This window comes from Semicossyphus pulcher, unplaced genomic scaffold (assembly GCF_022749685.1).
Source record: "Semicossyphus pulcher isolate SPU_LCO1_2020_fin unplaced genomic scaffold, fSemPul1.0.p SCAF_11, whole genome shotgun sequence".
Taxonomy (NCBI): domain Eukaryota; kingdom Metazoa; phylum Chordata; class Actinopteri; order Labriformes; family Labridae; genus Semicossyphus; species Semicossyphus pulcher.
In genome coordinates this window covers 19120088-19138865 of record NW_027211615.1, presented here as the reverse complement: position 1 = coordinate 19138865, position 18778 = coordinate 19120088, and the positions used below count along the sequence as shown (strand labels likewise).

At 42.8% G+C, this 18778-nt stretch overlaps 1 protein-coding gene across 1 annotated transcript in view; it reads right to left on the bottom strand.

Moving 5' to 3' along the window:
- Nucleotides 1-10384, bottom strand: part of LOC138612912 (kelch-like protein 29) — a 78237-nt gene extending 67853 nt beyond the window's left edge. The window contains exon 1 of the mRNA XM_069686439.1: nucleotides 10112-10384. Within this exon, the coding sequence (XP_069542540.1) occupies nucleotides 10112-10384 (273 nt within the window). The remainder of the gene's footprint in view (nucleotides 1-10111) is intronic.
- Nucleotides 10385-18778: the final 8394 nt, after the last annotated feature.

The window sequence follows — 18778 nt, the reverse complement described above, 5'->3', positions numbered from 1 at the left end:
TGTTTCCCTTACACAACCCTGCACACTGGCTCCCTGTGCACTTGCTGACAGCAGCTTGTAATCTGAAATAGTCTGCAGGTTGAGCTGTTGAGTCCCTTGTAGGAACAAGATATAGTTATGGTAGGAAGAGGAGGAAGAAGGGGCTGCATCTTCCCTCTGAAGCTTATTGAGCTGTCAGGTTTCAGTCCGGATCAGAGAGCAGTGATTTCCTGTCACATATTCCACTGTTTGTGCTTTACACCGTCTTTGACAGGAGCCCTCTGCATAATGTGGCTGCTTTGGTGGTTATGACCACATCAGGAAGCACGTCTGCATATTGATCTGTGTTGATGCCGAGCATAGTCCTTTATTTAAATTGATCCATAACAGAGTGTTGCAGGTCTGCTTTCACACTCTGATCTTTAATGGAAACTATCAGACTGCACGATGAGCGAGACACAGCGGAGTCATCACAAGCACTGACACCGAGGTGACACAGAGAGAGCTGATTGTGATAATGTGTCTGGATGTGCAGATTTAGTATTTTTCCCTTTTGCAGAATGTTCTCTTTGAATTGTGTCGTACTATATTTTGGAATTAGCCTTTAAGTGACCTTTCCAGCACTCAATTCAGCCCAAAAACCACACAGCTGGGAAGTAATGAATTAAGGGAGCGGGTTCACTTCAAACAAGTGATGAAATGGATGTGTTAAACTTTTTTGGCATTTACTAAACACAACATTTTGCCGAGTACGGCTGCAAGAAAATTATGTACAGCACAAACATTCATTTGGCTAAATTATGCTTTGAATTACCCCAGGACCTGTAACGTGTAAACTGTACAACAGAGGAGCTGCTGCATTATATTAACATTAATCTCAAACAATGAGAGAAGACAACAAACAGGTTGTGTTTTCCACAGAGACCAGGTCTCATAATGGAGATACACAGTGTGCATGCAGAGGACACTGCTTGTGAGACCAGTCACAATCTCCTGGCCGTGCCCGGACATCAGTGAGAGTCATCAGGCTCATTTAAATGAGGTCATTAAGCAGATGAAATGAGGCCGTATATTTGAGTGCAGAAACAAAGAAAGAGCTTCCTGTTTCTCATTGATCTAAAGTCATAACTCTGTCTGGAGCTGAGTCTGTGTGAGACATTCAGGGAGGCCAAAGGTCACCAGATATAGACAGCTCACAACATCCTCTGTCTCTGTCTCATAAACTTTATTACCAGCAATGTTGGTGTTGTATTATTCTCCCTAAAGCTGAAATTACCAAAGCTGAGGAGAGTCATCAGAGGTAGAGAAGTGTTCTCTCTTACCTACAGCTCTCTGGCAAACAGATATAGACAGAGAGAGAGAGAGAGAGAGAGAGAGAGAGAGAGAGAGAGAGAGAGAGAGAGAGAGAGAGAGAGAGAGAGCGAGAGAGAGCGAGCTCATGGTTCAACATTTATTGTAACACCTCTCCTGTGAGCCGCCTAAACATGCTGAGAAGTGACAACAGGCACTTGGTTTAGAGACAAATCCTGCTTCAGTGCTGATCTAGGATTATGACTCTGATTAAAGCGCTGTTCCTTTTGTTGCTCCAGTCTGATGAATCAGTCAGCGGTGATACAGGCCGAAGATGTGCCGAATTAATCACATCCCACCTCTTTGGTTATCATCACAGCAGCTCCTCTTTTCCTGTGTTGTCTCATTTTCCTTGCCGAGTACTAAGACTGAGGAGGAGCTCAACAAACACTCACAGTGAAGGATCTGGAGATGAGCTGGATGAATTATTAATTACTGCTCTCTTTGTAAACTGGAGAAGAGATCAAATGATCATGTTTGTGGGCTATGCAAGGTTTTAATCTTTCTCTACATGATTTGCCTGTTTGCCACAGCCGGGTGCAGCTCCGTTGAAAATGTGCCCTTAAATGAGGTCCCTGGCCTTCCAGCTTGGTTATCTGATGATTGAACAGTGTGTGCTGCTTGAAAAGACCCGTTTTCCCTCTGGCACATCATTTAACACGTCTCATTTAGAGGAAAAAAAATGCATGTCACACACTGAGAGATTTCTGGTCACATCCTCACCTCGCTCGATACTCATTTACAGGATTTAAACTTTTACATTTCTCCTCCTCCTCGTGTTTCCACCTGATAAATATTCATGTTTTCTCTTATCTTGACCAGAGGAGTCATCATTGATGAAGAAGAAGATGAAATCACTGCATGTTTGGTCAAAGATCATCAACAGTCAACATTTAAAGAGCGCTAAAAACAGAAACCAGTCCACAATAAATCCAGACCTGAAAGATATCACATCACAACACTAATGACCGTGTTTGGCTTGAGTTATATAACATTATACCTCCCGGTCAGATGCACAGCATTTCCCATAATGCCTCATGATGAAATGGAACCAATCATCAGGAGACGCTGAAGATGTGGCAGGACTGCACAAACAGAAAGCAGCTTCTTAATCATGATGGCAGCTGGAGAATTTTCAACAACAGCAGAGAGAGACAAACACATCCTTTTTTAACAAGAGGAATAAAAATATGAGTCAAACTGTGCTGACATTCAGGCTACAGCTCAGTAACAGCACCAGTAATGGATCACATGAGCAGGGGACGTCATGATGGAAGGAGGAAGCAGGCAGAGGTACAATAATCAATAAGAGGTACATTTTCAATTGTGTCACTTCACCAGACACACACTCTCTCTCTCGCTGACAGAGATCAGAACATTTGAACACGTCACAGACAACATAAGAAGTGTTGCGTTCTGCTGTGATGATGCTGTGACCATGAGAATCAGGACATACAAAGTCACTCACACACCTGCTCTGTGATTTAAGACACAATCAGCCCAGTATGTAAAGAAGCTCCACTTCAGCACCGAGCAATTATAAAGTCATTACCTGATCTAATAAAGATGTTACTCTGACAATGATGGATTATAGAGACATTAGTTTACTTCTGGTTTGTTGGCAATAACTTCATAGCTGCTAACAGAGATTAAGAATACAATTGAGCAGCTCATCACTTATAATAAATGGTTATTTTGCTGTTGATGCTTCTTCAGAGAACAGAACTTCATATTAAACTGAGCAATATTAGTCATGAGAAACATTAACTGTTCTTCCACAAGTGTCATAACAAATAAAGGTTTAATCAAAATTAAGTTAACACAGACTAAAATTGTCAACCAGTGGTGTAATCCAGCAGATTAATCAAATGTAGTAATCATAATCTAATTGCTTTCAATCACTTTCAGATTGTTTTGCCTCCAGACTCAGAAAAATATGATGTTGAACAGACAATTTATTCCTTTGTAATTTACAGACTAATTTGAGCAGGGATATTATCCTCCTCTTCAAACATTATCAGCTGTGATTTCCCACAAGTATCTCATCTCATTACAGCTGAAATATAGCTGTTTATTTGACTGTAAGTGTTGTTATTAGAGCAGAAACACAGAGGAACACAAACTGTGTGGTCTCTGTTGTTGATGTGAATGTGTTTGTATTTTGTGGCTGCAGAGACTTTTGAATTATGTGTCAGGGATTCTGTGGGGCTTTAAGTTGTCACCAACTCTGATGGACAGTTGTTCACTTTAGTTAAAAAGAAATGTAAAGACTCCAGGGGGTGCTCCACCTCTCAGAAAGCATGCTAGGATACCCCTCAATGTTCAACAGGATAAGCAGGTACAGAGGAATAACTGTCCGGATGTTATGATGCTGGGAAAGTTTTAACTGACCTCAAATCTGTGATATAGCTAATCAAGTTTATTGAGCTGTTTTAAAGCTCTGACTTTTATCTGCAAGCAAAGTAAGAAGCTACTGCAGCAATAAGTTCTCATGCCAACATCATATAAAAAGTGTCATATCAAAACTGACAGCTGATAAAGTGCAGAGATGAAACAGTAACATGGTGTGTACAGAGGTTGTGGTTATGGCAGAGGAGAACTTGGCAGTGTGATGATGTGTGCAGCTCCTAATGAGAAACACCGAGCTCACTGTCAATTGCAGCCTGAGTTAAGGTCAAACCTGGCTGTGGATCCCCTGAGCACAGTGCACAAGGAGGATCTACAGACACTGGAACACAATACAACAGACCACCAATCACATAATGGACAGAGAGAAATGGAAGAATAATGAGTCAAAGATAAAAGTGACTCATTATTAGTTACAGTTAGTAAAGGGTCTGTCTGAATGAGCAGCAAAAAAGTCTGTTCCAAAAAAAGAGGCAGTTCATCAAATAGATATTTCAGTCTGAGCCAAAGTGTTGAACTAACAGACAGACATGAGGATCACTAAAGCAACACAGAGTACAAAGATACATTTATCTGTACTTCAACTTGTTCTTCAGCCACATTTTGTTTAGTTTCAATGTCTCCACAAAAATGTCCCACCCGACTCCGAGCCCAGTAGACAGACGGATAGAAACAGCAAGCCTAAAAGAAGAATCTGCACTATGTAAACACACCGTCCAGTGCGCCAGTTTGTGCTCAGTCAAAGAGCAGCGAGACAATGATCACTGTGAAGTGCTGGGAGAGCAGATGTACAGTACTGGACGACAACACACTCGGAAGCCGGTTCAATAACACACACTATTGCAGAGTCATTTTGATATAAATAGAGACGCAACTCGTGTTTCACAGAGCAGAAAGAGATTTAAATCTGATATCCAATGACCGCTTATAAGGTGGAGCCATCAGGCCTCAGACTTTGAGTCAAAATCAGAAGACAGCTGGTGTGTTCAGTTGCTTTTCATTCACGCACACAAAATCCAGAAAAAAAACAGGAGAGCAAACCCCCTCTGGACCATCTGCCAGAGCTGTGCATGCAGTGTCTTGTAAGGCCCAATGTATCCAGCAAAAGAAAAGAACCCTAAAGGTCTCCTGTTCTGGGATATCACTGGTTTTATGAACAATAACCTGTATCTGTGTCTGTACTATTTTTAAAATCAGGCTCAGATGAAGCAGATGCATCAAAAGCAGAGGCAGAGAGAATAAATACTTGGGCAGGTTTGCAGAATTGTGACAGGAAAGACTTTGTTGGCACAAAAGGTCAACCAGGATGCAAACCCCGACAGAGAAGACAGAAAGACAGATGCAGGAGGACCCACAGGAGGAAACGGATTGGATGGAACAGGTGGAACATCCTGTCACAGAGAGATTGACAACACAGACAAAGATAACTTCTATCTGAACCTGCTCTTTGACCTGTTGCGTTGTTGGACTCTAACACCTGCCGAAAGTTTCAAAGTCATGTGGATTTTAGTGAAAAACTTTGCTTCAATATTTTCTGTGACAAGATGACGACATCCTGACTATGTCATGAGTGTGTGAGAATTGTGATAAATCTTTCATGAAGTTCACGACTCCCATTTTCCATCCATCTGATTTCAAACGCTGATAACAAAAACATGAAGTCTGACAGTTTCCTTTTAACAGTGTCTTCCTCTGACAGTTTGACAGTACAGTTGTCATGACTGAGGTGTCTGTCTGTCTGTCTGTCTGTCTCTGTATCTCTGTCTGTGATTAGCAATCACTGCAGCACAGCCCAGCCTGATTCAGAGTGGAAAGCTTTAATTCTCCCCACATGGTGACGAGACATCCTGACCCCGGTGCGATCGCTCCTGGTAAACACACAATCACAGCTTCTCGTTAACACTCAGAAGTTTCCATGTTTCATCTGAAGGAAAATCACAGCTGAGTCCTGCTCTGCTCCCTCGAGGTCCACTGTTTCCTAATGACTCTGTTATGGACGCCTGACAGCACATTTGTTTGTCCACAAACAGTTTGATGATGTTTGTGTTCAGGGGAAATAAGATTATAAAGAATGAATGCCTGACTAATGGAAAGTAAAACAAAAGAGTTGGAAAATGATTCATTAAATTAAAATCATACATGTTTACATCTAACCAGACAAGCTGTCAATATGTTCCATAAAAACAGTAGACATACTGTATTGTACCAAAAGCTCAAACAGTTTTCCAAGCAAGGAAAAATCCAACCAGAAGCAGAGAGAAGAAGGGGCAGTTTACATAGTGACATGTTTTATATTTCAGGTTGTCTTTATCTAAACTGACATTTTTGATGGAAAAAACACGGCAGACAGCCGAAAGGTTCGTCTCAGCTCAGTGTCAGACAAGCTGACTTTTAGCTCTAAAATATCCTCCAACACACGCACCACTTAAACACTTACAAAGAACTAAGATATGCAACGGACCTCTGGCTCTACGTATTTAAAATTGCATAACTGTTCAAACAGTGAAAGTAAAGAGACTCTTCACTCTCCTACAAAAAGCTTCAGGTTTTACACGAAGGCGTTTGTATAATAAATGAAGATACCATGGGAAATTAAGTATTTCTAATCAATCCGTTTGGTCGACTTCTCAGGGAAAAGTCCTCTGAGGTGGAGTTTAGAGACATTTTCACTGTGAATGTAAATGACACACAGCGAGTGTGTGATAGGAAGACAACACATACAGAAGTGGTGATAAATCACATCCAGGCAGCAGAAGATAGTTTACCTCTCTGCTCCTCAGAGGACGAGAAAAGCTGCTGCTGTTGGTTAGTGTTAAATTTATATTTTACATTTAAGTTAAAATGTCAGGAATTAAAAAACAACAACATCCCTCGACAGTTGCACATCAGCTGTAAGATTTCTTGCGTATAAACATGTTTTATTATATAATTAGAGTGGATGAATCATCATTTTATCTCACGCTGTGAGGAAATCATTTTTCTTCCAGCTTTGTTCAGTTTTCTTCTTTTCTTCATAATGTAGCAGAGTTTTCTTTAAGACCTCCTGCTGAGTTCGTCTGCTTTGGAAATTGTCATATTTCTTTGATGATAGAGTTTCACTGTTCGATAGAACAATTGTGGTTTCCTCCCCGATCTGAAGCTAATTCAAAAGCTCGCACCTGCCACCCGCATCCCTCCATCCCTCCCTCATCTCGTCTGTCTCCGTCCTCCAGCCCCACCAGCGTGAGCCTTCTTAAACTTTAATCATCTCATTTTCAATACATTTCACAGCAACTCTTCACAAGATAATTCAAAAGAAGTCCTCCGCTTTCAACCTGAACCTCAATAACCATTCAGTGATTTCGGATTCTACTTCCTGTTCATTACCGAGCTCCCTGACACCAGAGTGATACCAAAGAGTGATGCTGACAAAGGCTCTGCTAATGTACTCCAGAAGTGATGCAGTCAAATCGCTGCGCTCCATCAGGACCAAAGCCTCCCGACACGAGAACAGTTTCTTCCCCTCTGCTGCCAGCCTCATCAACAAGGCCCAGACCCCCCTCCGCCCCCCCACGTGACATGGACTCTCATCAAGCCCATCAGTCACTCAACATTCCACAAATGTTTAAGACTCCAATTCAGACTATATATTACATTAACGCATACTGGACTCTTATATTGTCTGTAAACTGCACTATTTTTATTTTTATTTTAACTTTATACTGTAAGCTTTTGCACTTACTAATATCCTGCAAATCTGTACAGTTGTTAATCACTCCTGTTGTACATATTTTGTATTATAAGTATATTTTTTTGTATTTTTATTCTTATTGCCTATTTTTTATCTTATTCTATTTAAGTCTCTTACTTATTTTTATTCTAGTTTTGTGTTAATTGTTCTGCCCCAAAATCAGTGTAAACCTACTTGGCATTAAACCCCAATTCTGATTCTGATCACACTGTCGATTCACTGTTACTTCAGTTGCCTTAAAAATGTTGAATGTTTAAGAGCCGACAGAATATATATCTCATTGCAACTGGTTTGTCTTGTCACTGTCAGAAAAACAACTCAAATGTGGCAGTGTGGTTGCAGCAAAAAGAAAAAGGAAATTGAGAAAAGAAGAAAAATCTAAAAAAAAAGGGGTCCTGCTTCTTTTGTGTTCATTTTTTTCGATTGAGTCAGAGTGAGGCCATGACACCTGCTGTGCTCTGATACCATGTTGTGTTGGACATTGGCTCGCTGACCTGCTGAAATCAACGACCAAAAAGTCACAATGACTGATTTTGTTTCAACACGAGCTCTATTGATTGGTGCTCTCACTGCTTGGAAAAGTGTGGTTTCTATTTTTCATGACACTGACCTGAACTTTTGGCAAATAACTTAAAATCAACTTTTAAAGACATATTTTCAAAACACAAGTACAGCTAAATAATGCATTCAACATGCATACTAATACTGCTTTAAAACATTACCCATTGGGTAATGAAGTAATCACTGATTATTAAATTTCATATCCCACCTAATCTGAATGATTCTGTGTACAGAATGTCACACTGTCACATTTTATTATTCACAAGCACCCTTGAGGCATGTGTAACTATTTAGTTGTTACTTAGAGTTCTGGTGCAACAGCTTTTATTTTGGTGATGCATAATTTACAATTGAGTAATTATTCATAGAACGAGGCCACGTTTAATCTTACACACAGCTGGTGCAACAGGCTGTAGAGAGGTTTCCAAGCTTTTAACATTTATGCAGAAAATGAGCCGTGCAGGCTTGTTGTTCGACCTTTCCCCTGGAATTGCAGGGAGCACCACTGACAGGGTCGCAGTGGCACTGTGTTTATAAAGAGAGACTGGAGATCAATAAAGACCTGTCAGCTTGTTAGTGCAGACATGGACAGAGCAGAGGCACAGGGAGCACGGAGAGAGAGCTGCATCCGTCCATCAGACTCTTTGTGACCCGACAGCTTTGATCGAAGATCACAGAAAGAGTGAGAGAGCAAGTTAGGACATCAGACAGCTGGGAGGAAGAGAGAAAGACGGGCTCCTGAGGTACTGGCCGGCTCTTAAGGCCTCTGTATCTCTTCTTGGCTGTTAGTAAACTCTGGGTATTTCCCTCTTTAAACATTACTGGTCTCCATTGCCTGACTTACAAAGGACTGTCAAGGGCATGAAACAGTAAAAAGGTAAATCTATGAAATCCCTACCAGAGCAGCATCTGGGGAAGGATCTGCATTGCATCTGCTTCATATACACACATTCCCATATATACCTTTAAACTGTGCCCTCAAATGCGAGGGGATGCACCTAATTGCTGTGGCAGACATTGAATGATGACAATTGACCACAGTGGGAGTTGGTGAGACTTTGTTGGGGTGTGTGTAATTATTCAGACACACAAAAGGAGGGGCCGACGCGGTGCCAGAGCAGATTTACTGTGTCTGTGGTCAGTTCATTCAGCAGGGTATCTAATGATGTGTACTTACAGGCTGAATTGCCAGAGCTCTGCTCTGAGAGCACAGGCCCCACAGAGAGCAAGAAGGAGCCGGGGAGAGAAAAAAGCCCACATGGATCTGCTGAAGTTCAAATTAAAGCAAATGATCTGATAGAGAGGACGAGTGCTGAGAGGAAGATAAATGGTATCCATGAAGCAAAGCCGACAGAGAGGCTGAGATGTCTCACTGGTGTTTGGTAAAGCTCCCTCTCTTCACACACTGCTGAGAGCTAACAAAAACTGTACGGCTCTTCACTGTAGTGGTCAGACATTTACAAGCTAGGTCAGAGTCTTTATTCGTCTTTTTTGTGTTTTATCTTTCTTTCGTTTTATTATGATGTGGTCCATTTTGTTTGTTTGCTTGTTAGAGAAAGCACCACCTTCTAACCATCACTTCTGTCAGCAGCACCCATCTGGGCCTCTGTCAGAGGTCATTTACATAATGAAAGAAGAAAATTACCAAGAAGGGAAAGGCTGGATGAGCCTGACATTTGGCACAGAGAGGAAATGAAGATGGAAGGAAAAAATAGTTTGGCAAGAGTGGAGTATTAGACAGAGAGAGAGAGAGAGAGAGAGAGATCCACAAACACAGAGACAGAGAGAGAGAGCTGAGGGGCTTGAAGAGCTGAGACAGCTGAACCATGGGGACGAGTGTGCCAGTGAGTTGGACTGTACAGAAACATTTGGTGAAAGTGAGAGAGGAGGAAGTTGAAAGCCTGAACAGCAGGAGAAAGTTGGAGATTATGTCCAGTTGAGGAGTTTTCACCGGTTTAAAAGTTGAAACAGGGAGAGACAAAGACGAGAAAGAAAGTTGAGAGAACAGGAGGAAACACTGAGCGGTTTCCAACACGAGTCAGAGAGAAGCAGGTATCGCTGAATCTGATTGAACGAGGCTCTTACCTTGGCCGAGGACGGAGCCACCGATCCTGCTGCCGTGATGCCCCGCTTGACCGCTATGACGCCGCTCGATGTAGTCACGGCAACTGTAACCGGGGTGGGGAGGAGGGAGGAGATGATCGGGAGGGGGAGGAGCCCTGGACGACTGTTGCCATTGACGACGGCAGAAGCACAGCTGTGATTGGCTCCTCCATTGTGGAGGCCAGAAGGACGGATGTCTCTCCGCTCCCATGGTCCCCGGTAGTCCCTCTCAAAGCGGTGGTGGTGGCGTGACATCACTTCCTCTTCCTCTCAGAGGAAACAACGAGGGCAGGCCTGCAGGAAACAGAAAGGAGGACAGTTTAAGTCAAGTGGATTTTTTTGTTATTATGAAGTGTCTAAATGTTGGCAGTGTTTCAAAGATACAAGGACACACAAAGAGAGAGACACCAAGTGATATCAGTTGAGAACATGTTTCAACGTAAAGGTGTAAACATTCACAGCATCTGCTCCCAATGCACCCGACTGACATGAACACACTGCGGCTCATTTGTTGCTTTAATTTCTTTCCTCTCAGTCATTAACGAGAGCTGCGACGAGACGGAGAGAAACGAGTGCTGCTCAGCAGATCTATAAAAACACCATCAGTGCCAAAACCATAAGGAGCTAAAGGTGTCATGTGAGGCCTCTACGCTCAACAACGAGAGGTTAAAACAAAGCAGCACAGTGAGACACAAACAGGTACATGCTCAGGTAAGTGTTACTGAGGACAGCGCAGCAGCATCATGACCTTGAGGTCAAAACTCATTCATCCGGACAGATAAATACTCCTGCAGTTTCAGCTCATCACATTCATCTAATGGCTGCTTAATTCAATCACATGGCCCTTGAAGTGCATGTGAGGGTTCTCCCCTTTTTCCAGCAGAGGAAGCTGTGATGGGCAAAGAGGCGACAGTGAGCTGGAGTTACATCAGTATGGGGTACAGCTGCTATTGTGTAGCATGAGCAGTGGATCACTCTATATTATATCATAAATCAAAGCGGTGCAGGATCTGAGCAGTGAAATCCATCACTGAGGGGATTGTAGCTCATTCTCCTCACCAAAGGCATGTTAAGCTTCCTGAGCCCTCGATAACAGATGAGATGAATAAACAACCTTTAACCAGGTTCAGCAAAATCCCCAGGTCTGTGAGGAGAGAATGACAGCAGATGATAGGTCTTTATTCTGCATGCTGGGGTCTGTCACGCTGCTTCTTGCCTCACAGAGGAGCGGAGGCCTTGGAATGCAGACATCTCTGTGTGCAGCTCTGTTTGTGTGAGTTGTACAAAAGCAGCGCATTCTACAAGCGAATAGAAGTGTGCGGGTAATGTTTTGTAAGATTTAATGAGAGCACACATACAAAACTCCAGCATAGTATGTGAGAGTTTGTCTTCACGCATTGTATTCCCTCTCTCACCTTCAATCATTTCTCTCTCATAGAAGCTCTGCTCTGTCCAAACACAACAAGCTGATATGCAGCGACAGAGCCAGATGGAGCGCCTAAAAGCTGTGGGCCAACACTCTCACACTCTCTCATTCTGCAATAACCTTTCTCCCTCTCCACAGCAACCCTGTTTAATAATCTCAAATTCGGCAAAAGAATTCACTTGTACGATCTCTGCCATTGTTCCTTTGGACTCGCATGCATTTTTTCAGAGTTTGTGTTAATGGTAATATTCTCTTGTCAGTCGAGCTTCACACCTCAGAAATAAGAGGGCAGCCGGAAAATTCAATCACAGCAGAAAAAATAAAGTTACATATAGTATATAAGATTTGGGCACAGAGTGCTTTTGCAATGACATTTCTGTACAATGTATTTTTATCAGTGTTTTCCAGATGTGAAGTGGGTACATGCCAGTGTCAAGACAGTTTTGTGATTGACTGCAAAAAACGGACTAATTTTTTGTCTTCCTGTAAACCTGGAGGAACAAGGGCACGCTGGAGAACAAATCCATTACATTATGCAGAAAAGACATTGAACAAAGTTTGTAAGAGCCCACACAAGAGAGAGCTTTGTGAGATAACCTTCAGTGAAGCTGAAAAATACTGCAAAGTGAGAAAGAGTGAAATGTAAGTAAAGTGCTGTATTTAAATATAATGAGAGGGTTTCGAAGAACTGATGTAAAATACTTCTGGAGGAACAAAATGTTTAATGGTATATTGAGGTGTGTACAGACTGTTGAGTTTGGAAATGGTAAATCAGACAAATATTTCACTACAGTTCCAAATGTAAAACATCGCCCACAACTTCTACATGCAGAATTTAAAGTGATAATCTCAAAGTTCTCAGTTTCATTCTCTTTGGCGGCACATAATGGCCAAATGAGGCAATTGCGGGCACATACGTCCAAGATAACCAGACGTCCGCGGTTGGCTCCCTTTGTAACAGTTGTAACTCTTGATTTTCCTCGCTGACGGTCGCTTTCCTTTTTAGACTGTTTGCCTTCATCTAACCGGAGGCTTCAACTGATCCCCGCAGAACGAGAGTCACTGAGACAAATCCCACCACATTTATGTTCCTCAGTCAACAGAAGGATTTAAGAAACTAATTACAGACTCTTAAATTGTCTTCATGACCTCATTTTCTGAAGCTCCTCTAAAGTGTGTGTGTGTGTGTGTGTGTGTGTGTGTGTGTGTGTGTGTGTTGTATGAGCACATGTTGACTCGCGGCTGAGAGTGGGTGCTGTGTGTGTTTGTGAGAGGGTGATAAAAGGAGGTTTCCTCTCAGAGGTGCCTGTGGACACCAACAGCCAGCACATCTGTGGACTCTGCCAGAGCAGATACACACTTAAACACATCACATCTGCAGTGACACTTTGCTCTGTGCTGCTCCAGGGACAATGTGCCAATAAAGATTTGACCATTTTCTTTCACATCCAATAAAGTCAGTGTCAGCCCAGGACCAAACAACAGTCTGTCAGAGGAGAGATGATAACCTTTGCTGCGAGGCTTCTGCATGTAAAGACGATCTGTTCAAGAGCCTTTTAAATTCATAAGAGACTAATGACATCATTTCAGTCAGAGCCTACAGCCATTAATGCAGCTCTCCAGCTCCTGTGATCCTGTCAGCATGTTAATAATCTCACCTGAAGGCTTCAGAATTTCACACGACACATGATTTTCTGCCTCCAACATGAAATAACAGCTGATGACTGAGAATCCTGTGAATCACTGATCCTCTGGAAGCCGAAACAGTAACAACAAGAATCTGGTTTCTAAAATGAACAGCAGAGCCGGAAACTAGAGAGAAAAAAATCATGACAGGAATCAAACCTGATGAGCTGACTGACTACCTGACTCCATCGCGCGTGTGTGTGTGAGTGCGTGCGTCAGAGCTGTGTTAACAATGCCACATGGGAATACGCAGGGAGCTGTAGATAGACGTGAGGAACGAGGGAGTGTAACAGATGGACGGAACGTGGCAGCGATGGAGAGACAGCTAGACAGTGTGAGCTAGAAAGAAAATGACATGTAACAGCAGAAAAGTGTGTGTGTGTGTGTGTGTGTGTGGGTGTGTAGACTGAAATAGAGAGGAGGGTGTTTAAAGACAGGATCAGGGTTGGGTGTGTGTCATACTTCTGTTCTGGGGTGTGATGTTTGCTTTGCTGGCACATTCTGCCCTGAGTTTAATACTGAAAAAAATTAAAAGTATTCTTATGTGCCACTGAACTGAATTAAATACGGCTGCTATATTTTAAAGCTTTAAAGCTCCTGCTCTTCTGCAGTTATGCCGGCAGTGACTGATGCAGGGAAGAAACCAGCCTCCCAGCATTACAGCGACATCTACAGGAGCGGAGGTCGTTATGATCACAGGAATTTGAGGGAAATATGAGGGCTTCTTAACTCCATTAAATGTATCGATATGAGGGTCGGGAAAAACGATACATTCTCGTGAAAATGAAATATCGCGATACTTCGATGCATCGATATTTATAGCACAGCCCTAATTTGAACACATTGCACAGGTAGTAAAAGGAAAAGGTAGAATAGTGAAAACAGAGCTCGACAGGAATGACCACCGCATTATGCAATGTTAAAATGACAGAGTGAAGGACACGAGACAATAGTGGTAAAATAACCTAATTGGATGCTGCAGAGATTACTGAGGGCAGTGAGCATCCATCTCTTTTAACAACACCACCGATTTACAGAGCACAGCCAGACATCACTGACATAGACAGAGCAATGTGGAGGGGAGAGAGAGGAGAGGATACAGGGACAGGGATTTGCAACAGAGAAGTTTTTGAGCCGACAGGCCTTTACTACAAACAGGGGTCATGACATCACCTCTGTCGCCATGGAGATGCCCTGTATGACTTTGATTTTGCTCTTCCGGTCATTACCAGTGATGCTCCGGGGTTGGATTGTATCTTGAACAAACAACAAAGGCTCTACATTGAGGTCCATCCCTCTGTTACATGAGGGCTTTAACTCTGATCCCCTTGTGTTCACGTAGAGCTCCAACAGCCCTTAAGCAACATATTTAACCCCCATATTTAAGTGAGCGCTCATGTGAAGCACCGTCCAACACTGTATCACTAAAAGGAGATTTAACAAAGAACTAAATCCCTCCACCGTCCAAGACTCCCTGTTCCTGAGCAGAAACTATTCAATGCTTTTATTAAAAGTTCTTATTAAATGTACGTTTTAGAGGACACGAGGAGGAAATGACAGCTCACACAGCTCAAACACTTGCGTTGTTACAACTTTAAGCTTTAGTTCCTGACAGGAGGGACTGTGGTAAAGAGAGCGTGCTCACGACTGGAAAGATCACTGGTTTGAATCCCCAGACTGTCTGAGGAAACAGAGAATGAACAAAAAACACGCTCTACTGTCAATGCACCACTGAACAACAAGGACTGTTCTACTACTACTAAGTCATGCTCAGTTTTCTCTGTTAGCTTGGGCCCATCCAAGTTCAAGGTTTTGTGCTCTCAGTAGAGTGAAGAGAAAACCAATATGCATTTCATATTAGAGATGGAGAGACTGACACTTGTAGAACGCCATTGCTATAATAATGCTGATGTATCACACATGTAATTACAGACAAATTAATTCGAATTGACTTTGTGACTTCTCATGTTTTTCCCTGAGTGACGCAGAGATGTTCTCACTTCACTTAAAATGTAGGAAAAAAACTAAATAATGATCATTAGAAAGCATGCAGAGGAATAATTTTCATAGACAGTTTTAAGTTACTGAGTTGTTTAGTGCACTTAGTTTGATAAACAGAGACGTTTATAGATTTGAGTCAAAATGACACAGTACAAGGAAACATCGAATTAATCAAACACTGATGTTTATTTCCAAAAGACTCAATTACATTAAAGCTGAAGCCACACAGAGTTCAGATGTGCTGCAGCACAAAATCCCAACTCTGTCAGTTCCAATACTTTCTATCATTGTTAGTGACGGAGCCTGGAGTCAGGCGCTGTTTAATGCATCTATTAATTAGTATTTCTTACAAAACACAGACACACAAGTATCAGTGCAGACATCCGGCCATCTGCTTGAGTCCCCACTGTTGTCTGCTGCGGTTCCAGGCCGCCCCGGCGATCCAGAAATTCCCCCATGTGATCTAACAGCATATTAATCTCCTCAAATCTCAAACTCTCCAAAAGGTCAGACACCACGGTGACCTCAGTGCAGTTGTTCAGGGCAACATCATCTCACTCTCTCAAACACACGATTCTGTCACTCCTGCTTTAGAAGACATGAACAGTAAATGAGGGACGGCTGCATTTTCCTCTCTCCTCATATCCTTCTTTCTCTCCCCACTTATCTCATGTCTCTGGGTGCTTTCTCTAAAAGCCATTCTCTGTCTCTGTCTGTCGTTTCATATCTGTATGAACAGTGAGTGGAGCCACAGCCTGGTCTGGCCCAGAGGAGCAGTTGGAGCAGCATAGATTAATGACAGAGGAGACGGCCGAGGCAAGTGGAATGAACAAATAGAGAGGACGATGAAATGACTGAAAAGAGATAAAAAGGAAAGAAAGCAAACATGAATTTCATTACAGGGGTAAAAACTATCCCTCTGCTCACATCGATTTAGGGGATATTGAAGGCTGGGCAACTTTTATACCTTGGCCTCACAAATCGGTTTCTCCCTGTCAGCGTCCGGAGAGCCACCAGATTACACGATGACCTGACAGGCTGACCTTCACTTAACTCTCTAACCACAGGGCCAAGTCATCCTCTGTGTCTTCTGTTGACTTGATTGTGTCTCATCTTTTGACCGCTATGTTCGAGTCTGCTTGGCAAATGTTGTTAATGTAAATATGAGCAGGTTCTCCATGGACTTGGGTCCACTTTAAAGTGCTGCTAAATTGGGCATCTCATCTGCTTTGGCTGGCCAGGAGCTGGATGGGTTACAGTAAAGTGAGATTAATGGATGGGCAGATGGAGATAAATGTATAAGAAAAATGGAAGAGCCCCACTGGCCCACTGACATATAGCATCAATGAACAACTGGAGACAGTGTTTCCGCTACATACATTTTGCAGCGGCAAAATTATTGCCGCTGCTGCTTCAGATTTCTATAATGTGTCCCGATGTTGCATTGAAACGACTCCATATGAACGGTCGTTTGCCCATCCTCCTCGTTGAGGAAGAGCACTGAAACACTGGCAGGAGTCACAGAACGTCAATCACACGTGAAGTTGTGGCAACCAGCAAATTGTGCGATTAGTTAATTTTGAACCGGCAACCCTAAATATTCCAAATGTATTTCTTACACACACTCACACACACACACGCAGGTTTGATACCCGCAGGCTATTCTCCTTATTTTTTCTAACTCCAGCTTCTCATGATCATTTTTCCAAATGACAGTGAAATATTATCACAGGCTCAGGGATTGACGTTACCTCTGAATACTGAACCCTATCAGCTTCTTGCAGTTATAGCCTGGCTCTGCAGCGTACTCCTAGGAAACTCTCATTTCCCCTGAAACATACTGACATTTAAAAAGCTGCACATCTTAGCTTTGCTATGCACGCTTTTTATTTTCCTCCACAATTTACACGCTTATGCAAAAAATAGTTCAATTACTCGTAAATGCTGCCATTTTTCTTGCACGTCTGTGGAGCCTCAAAAGGATTCTTGTGTTAATTAAAGCTGTTACAGTCGCTGCTCTGTGGCTGGACAGCCACTATTGTGGCAGCAGAGATGGCAAATAAACAAGCGGGCTTTTCTTGTGTAGCACATTCTCTAACAGTCTGATGAAAGGTGGTTCACAGTGTCCATTATCTTTGTGACGGTTTATGAATATCTCAGGAGATGAAAGAAATAAGGCTTGAGCAGCAGATGGAAAAACTCCATCATGTCTCAAGAGGAACAAACACTGAATCTCTCTGGCACTTTGGCTCTCTGAAGTACACAGGGCGAGTACAGGTCACCTCAGGGTGTTTTCCAATTAAAGAATATCTATCTAATTGTTTACATTATTAAGACACAACAGACGACTGACACCGTTTAAGGGGCAGCAGAACTCCCCTGCTGATTTGTTTCAAAGCACCATTCAACATCAGCTGGAAAATAAAAATAGGTTAAATCTACATGGTGCAATAGCAGAAACAGAGTGTTTATGTGACCTCCCTCTTCCCCTCAGGTAAGACGAGTACAATTACATATCAGACTCCAGCAGTAAGGTACTGACTCTCCCATGATACATCTGTCTACACTCATCCATGGGGTATGGCTTCATTCTCAAAAGAAAAACCACATTTGCTTGAGGGAGGTGTGTTTCAATGCCTCTGTTCTGGAAATGGTCATTCAATAGTCATGGGTTCAGTCTTAGCGCTCATGTTCTACTCATCGCCGCAGGGGTCAGCAAGGCTACTCTGCGGTTACGGGACCTGTTCATTGTCACCACAAGCAACTTTCATCTTGAATCTCACATGGAGACAAACACACAGACGTGTAAGTTCACCTCACTTTAACCCTTGTTGGGTTGTCTGCATGGACTGAGGTCACATCATGGTCACTGAGCGGCTTGACTCGTCTCAGAAACATGGGATGAGCTCTTCCTATTTTTGAGCATGTGTCTTTATATGTTTCTCTGTGAGTGTAAATAAGCTGGTTATGTGAAGGTCACACAGCAAAGCACGAGAGATGTATACTGTCTTTATTTGCCCTGAACACACCTCCTAGCATCGCCCTCAGGCTTCATGGTGGGAATCCTGCACGCTCTTCATGTAACCAGCGAGAGCTGAATCAGTGAAGTGATGAATGACTTCCAACACACTGTGGACTCAGCAAATGTTAAATATTCTCATTAGCTGGTTGAGAGGTCACACACACTCCTGCAGCACTGCTACTGCCTGTAACTATCAGAGCTTTAGGTGCTCCAATACAACCCCCAACACACTCGTGCTTTCTTCTCCTCCTGTCTTCATCACCTTCTCTTTTTCTGTCTACATTCATCAGCTGTGAGGCTTCAGCAGAGCGACAGGCAACACCAGTGTCTGAGCTGTCATACATGTGTCTGTCACAGCAGAAGCAGCGGGGAAATGTAGACGGACAGACACCTGATCTGTTGTAAGTAGTGCTCCCCTATGGGATGACTGATCCGGGTTGTTCGCAAGAAATTCTAAATTGACAGAAGCAGCTGTCCTTGAAGAATGCTGTGACATGACTTGTGCATTATCCTT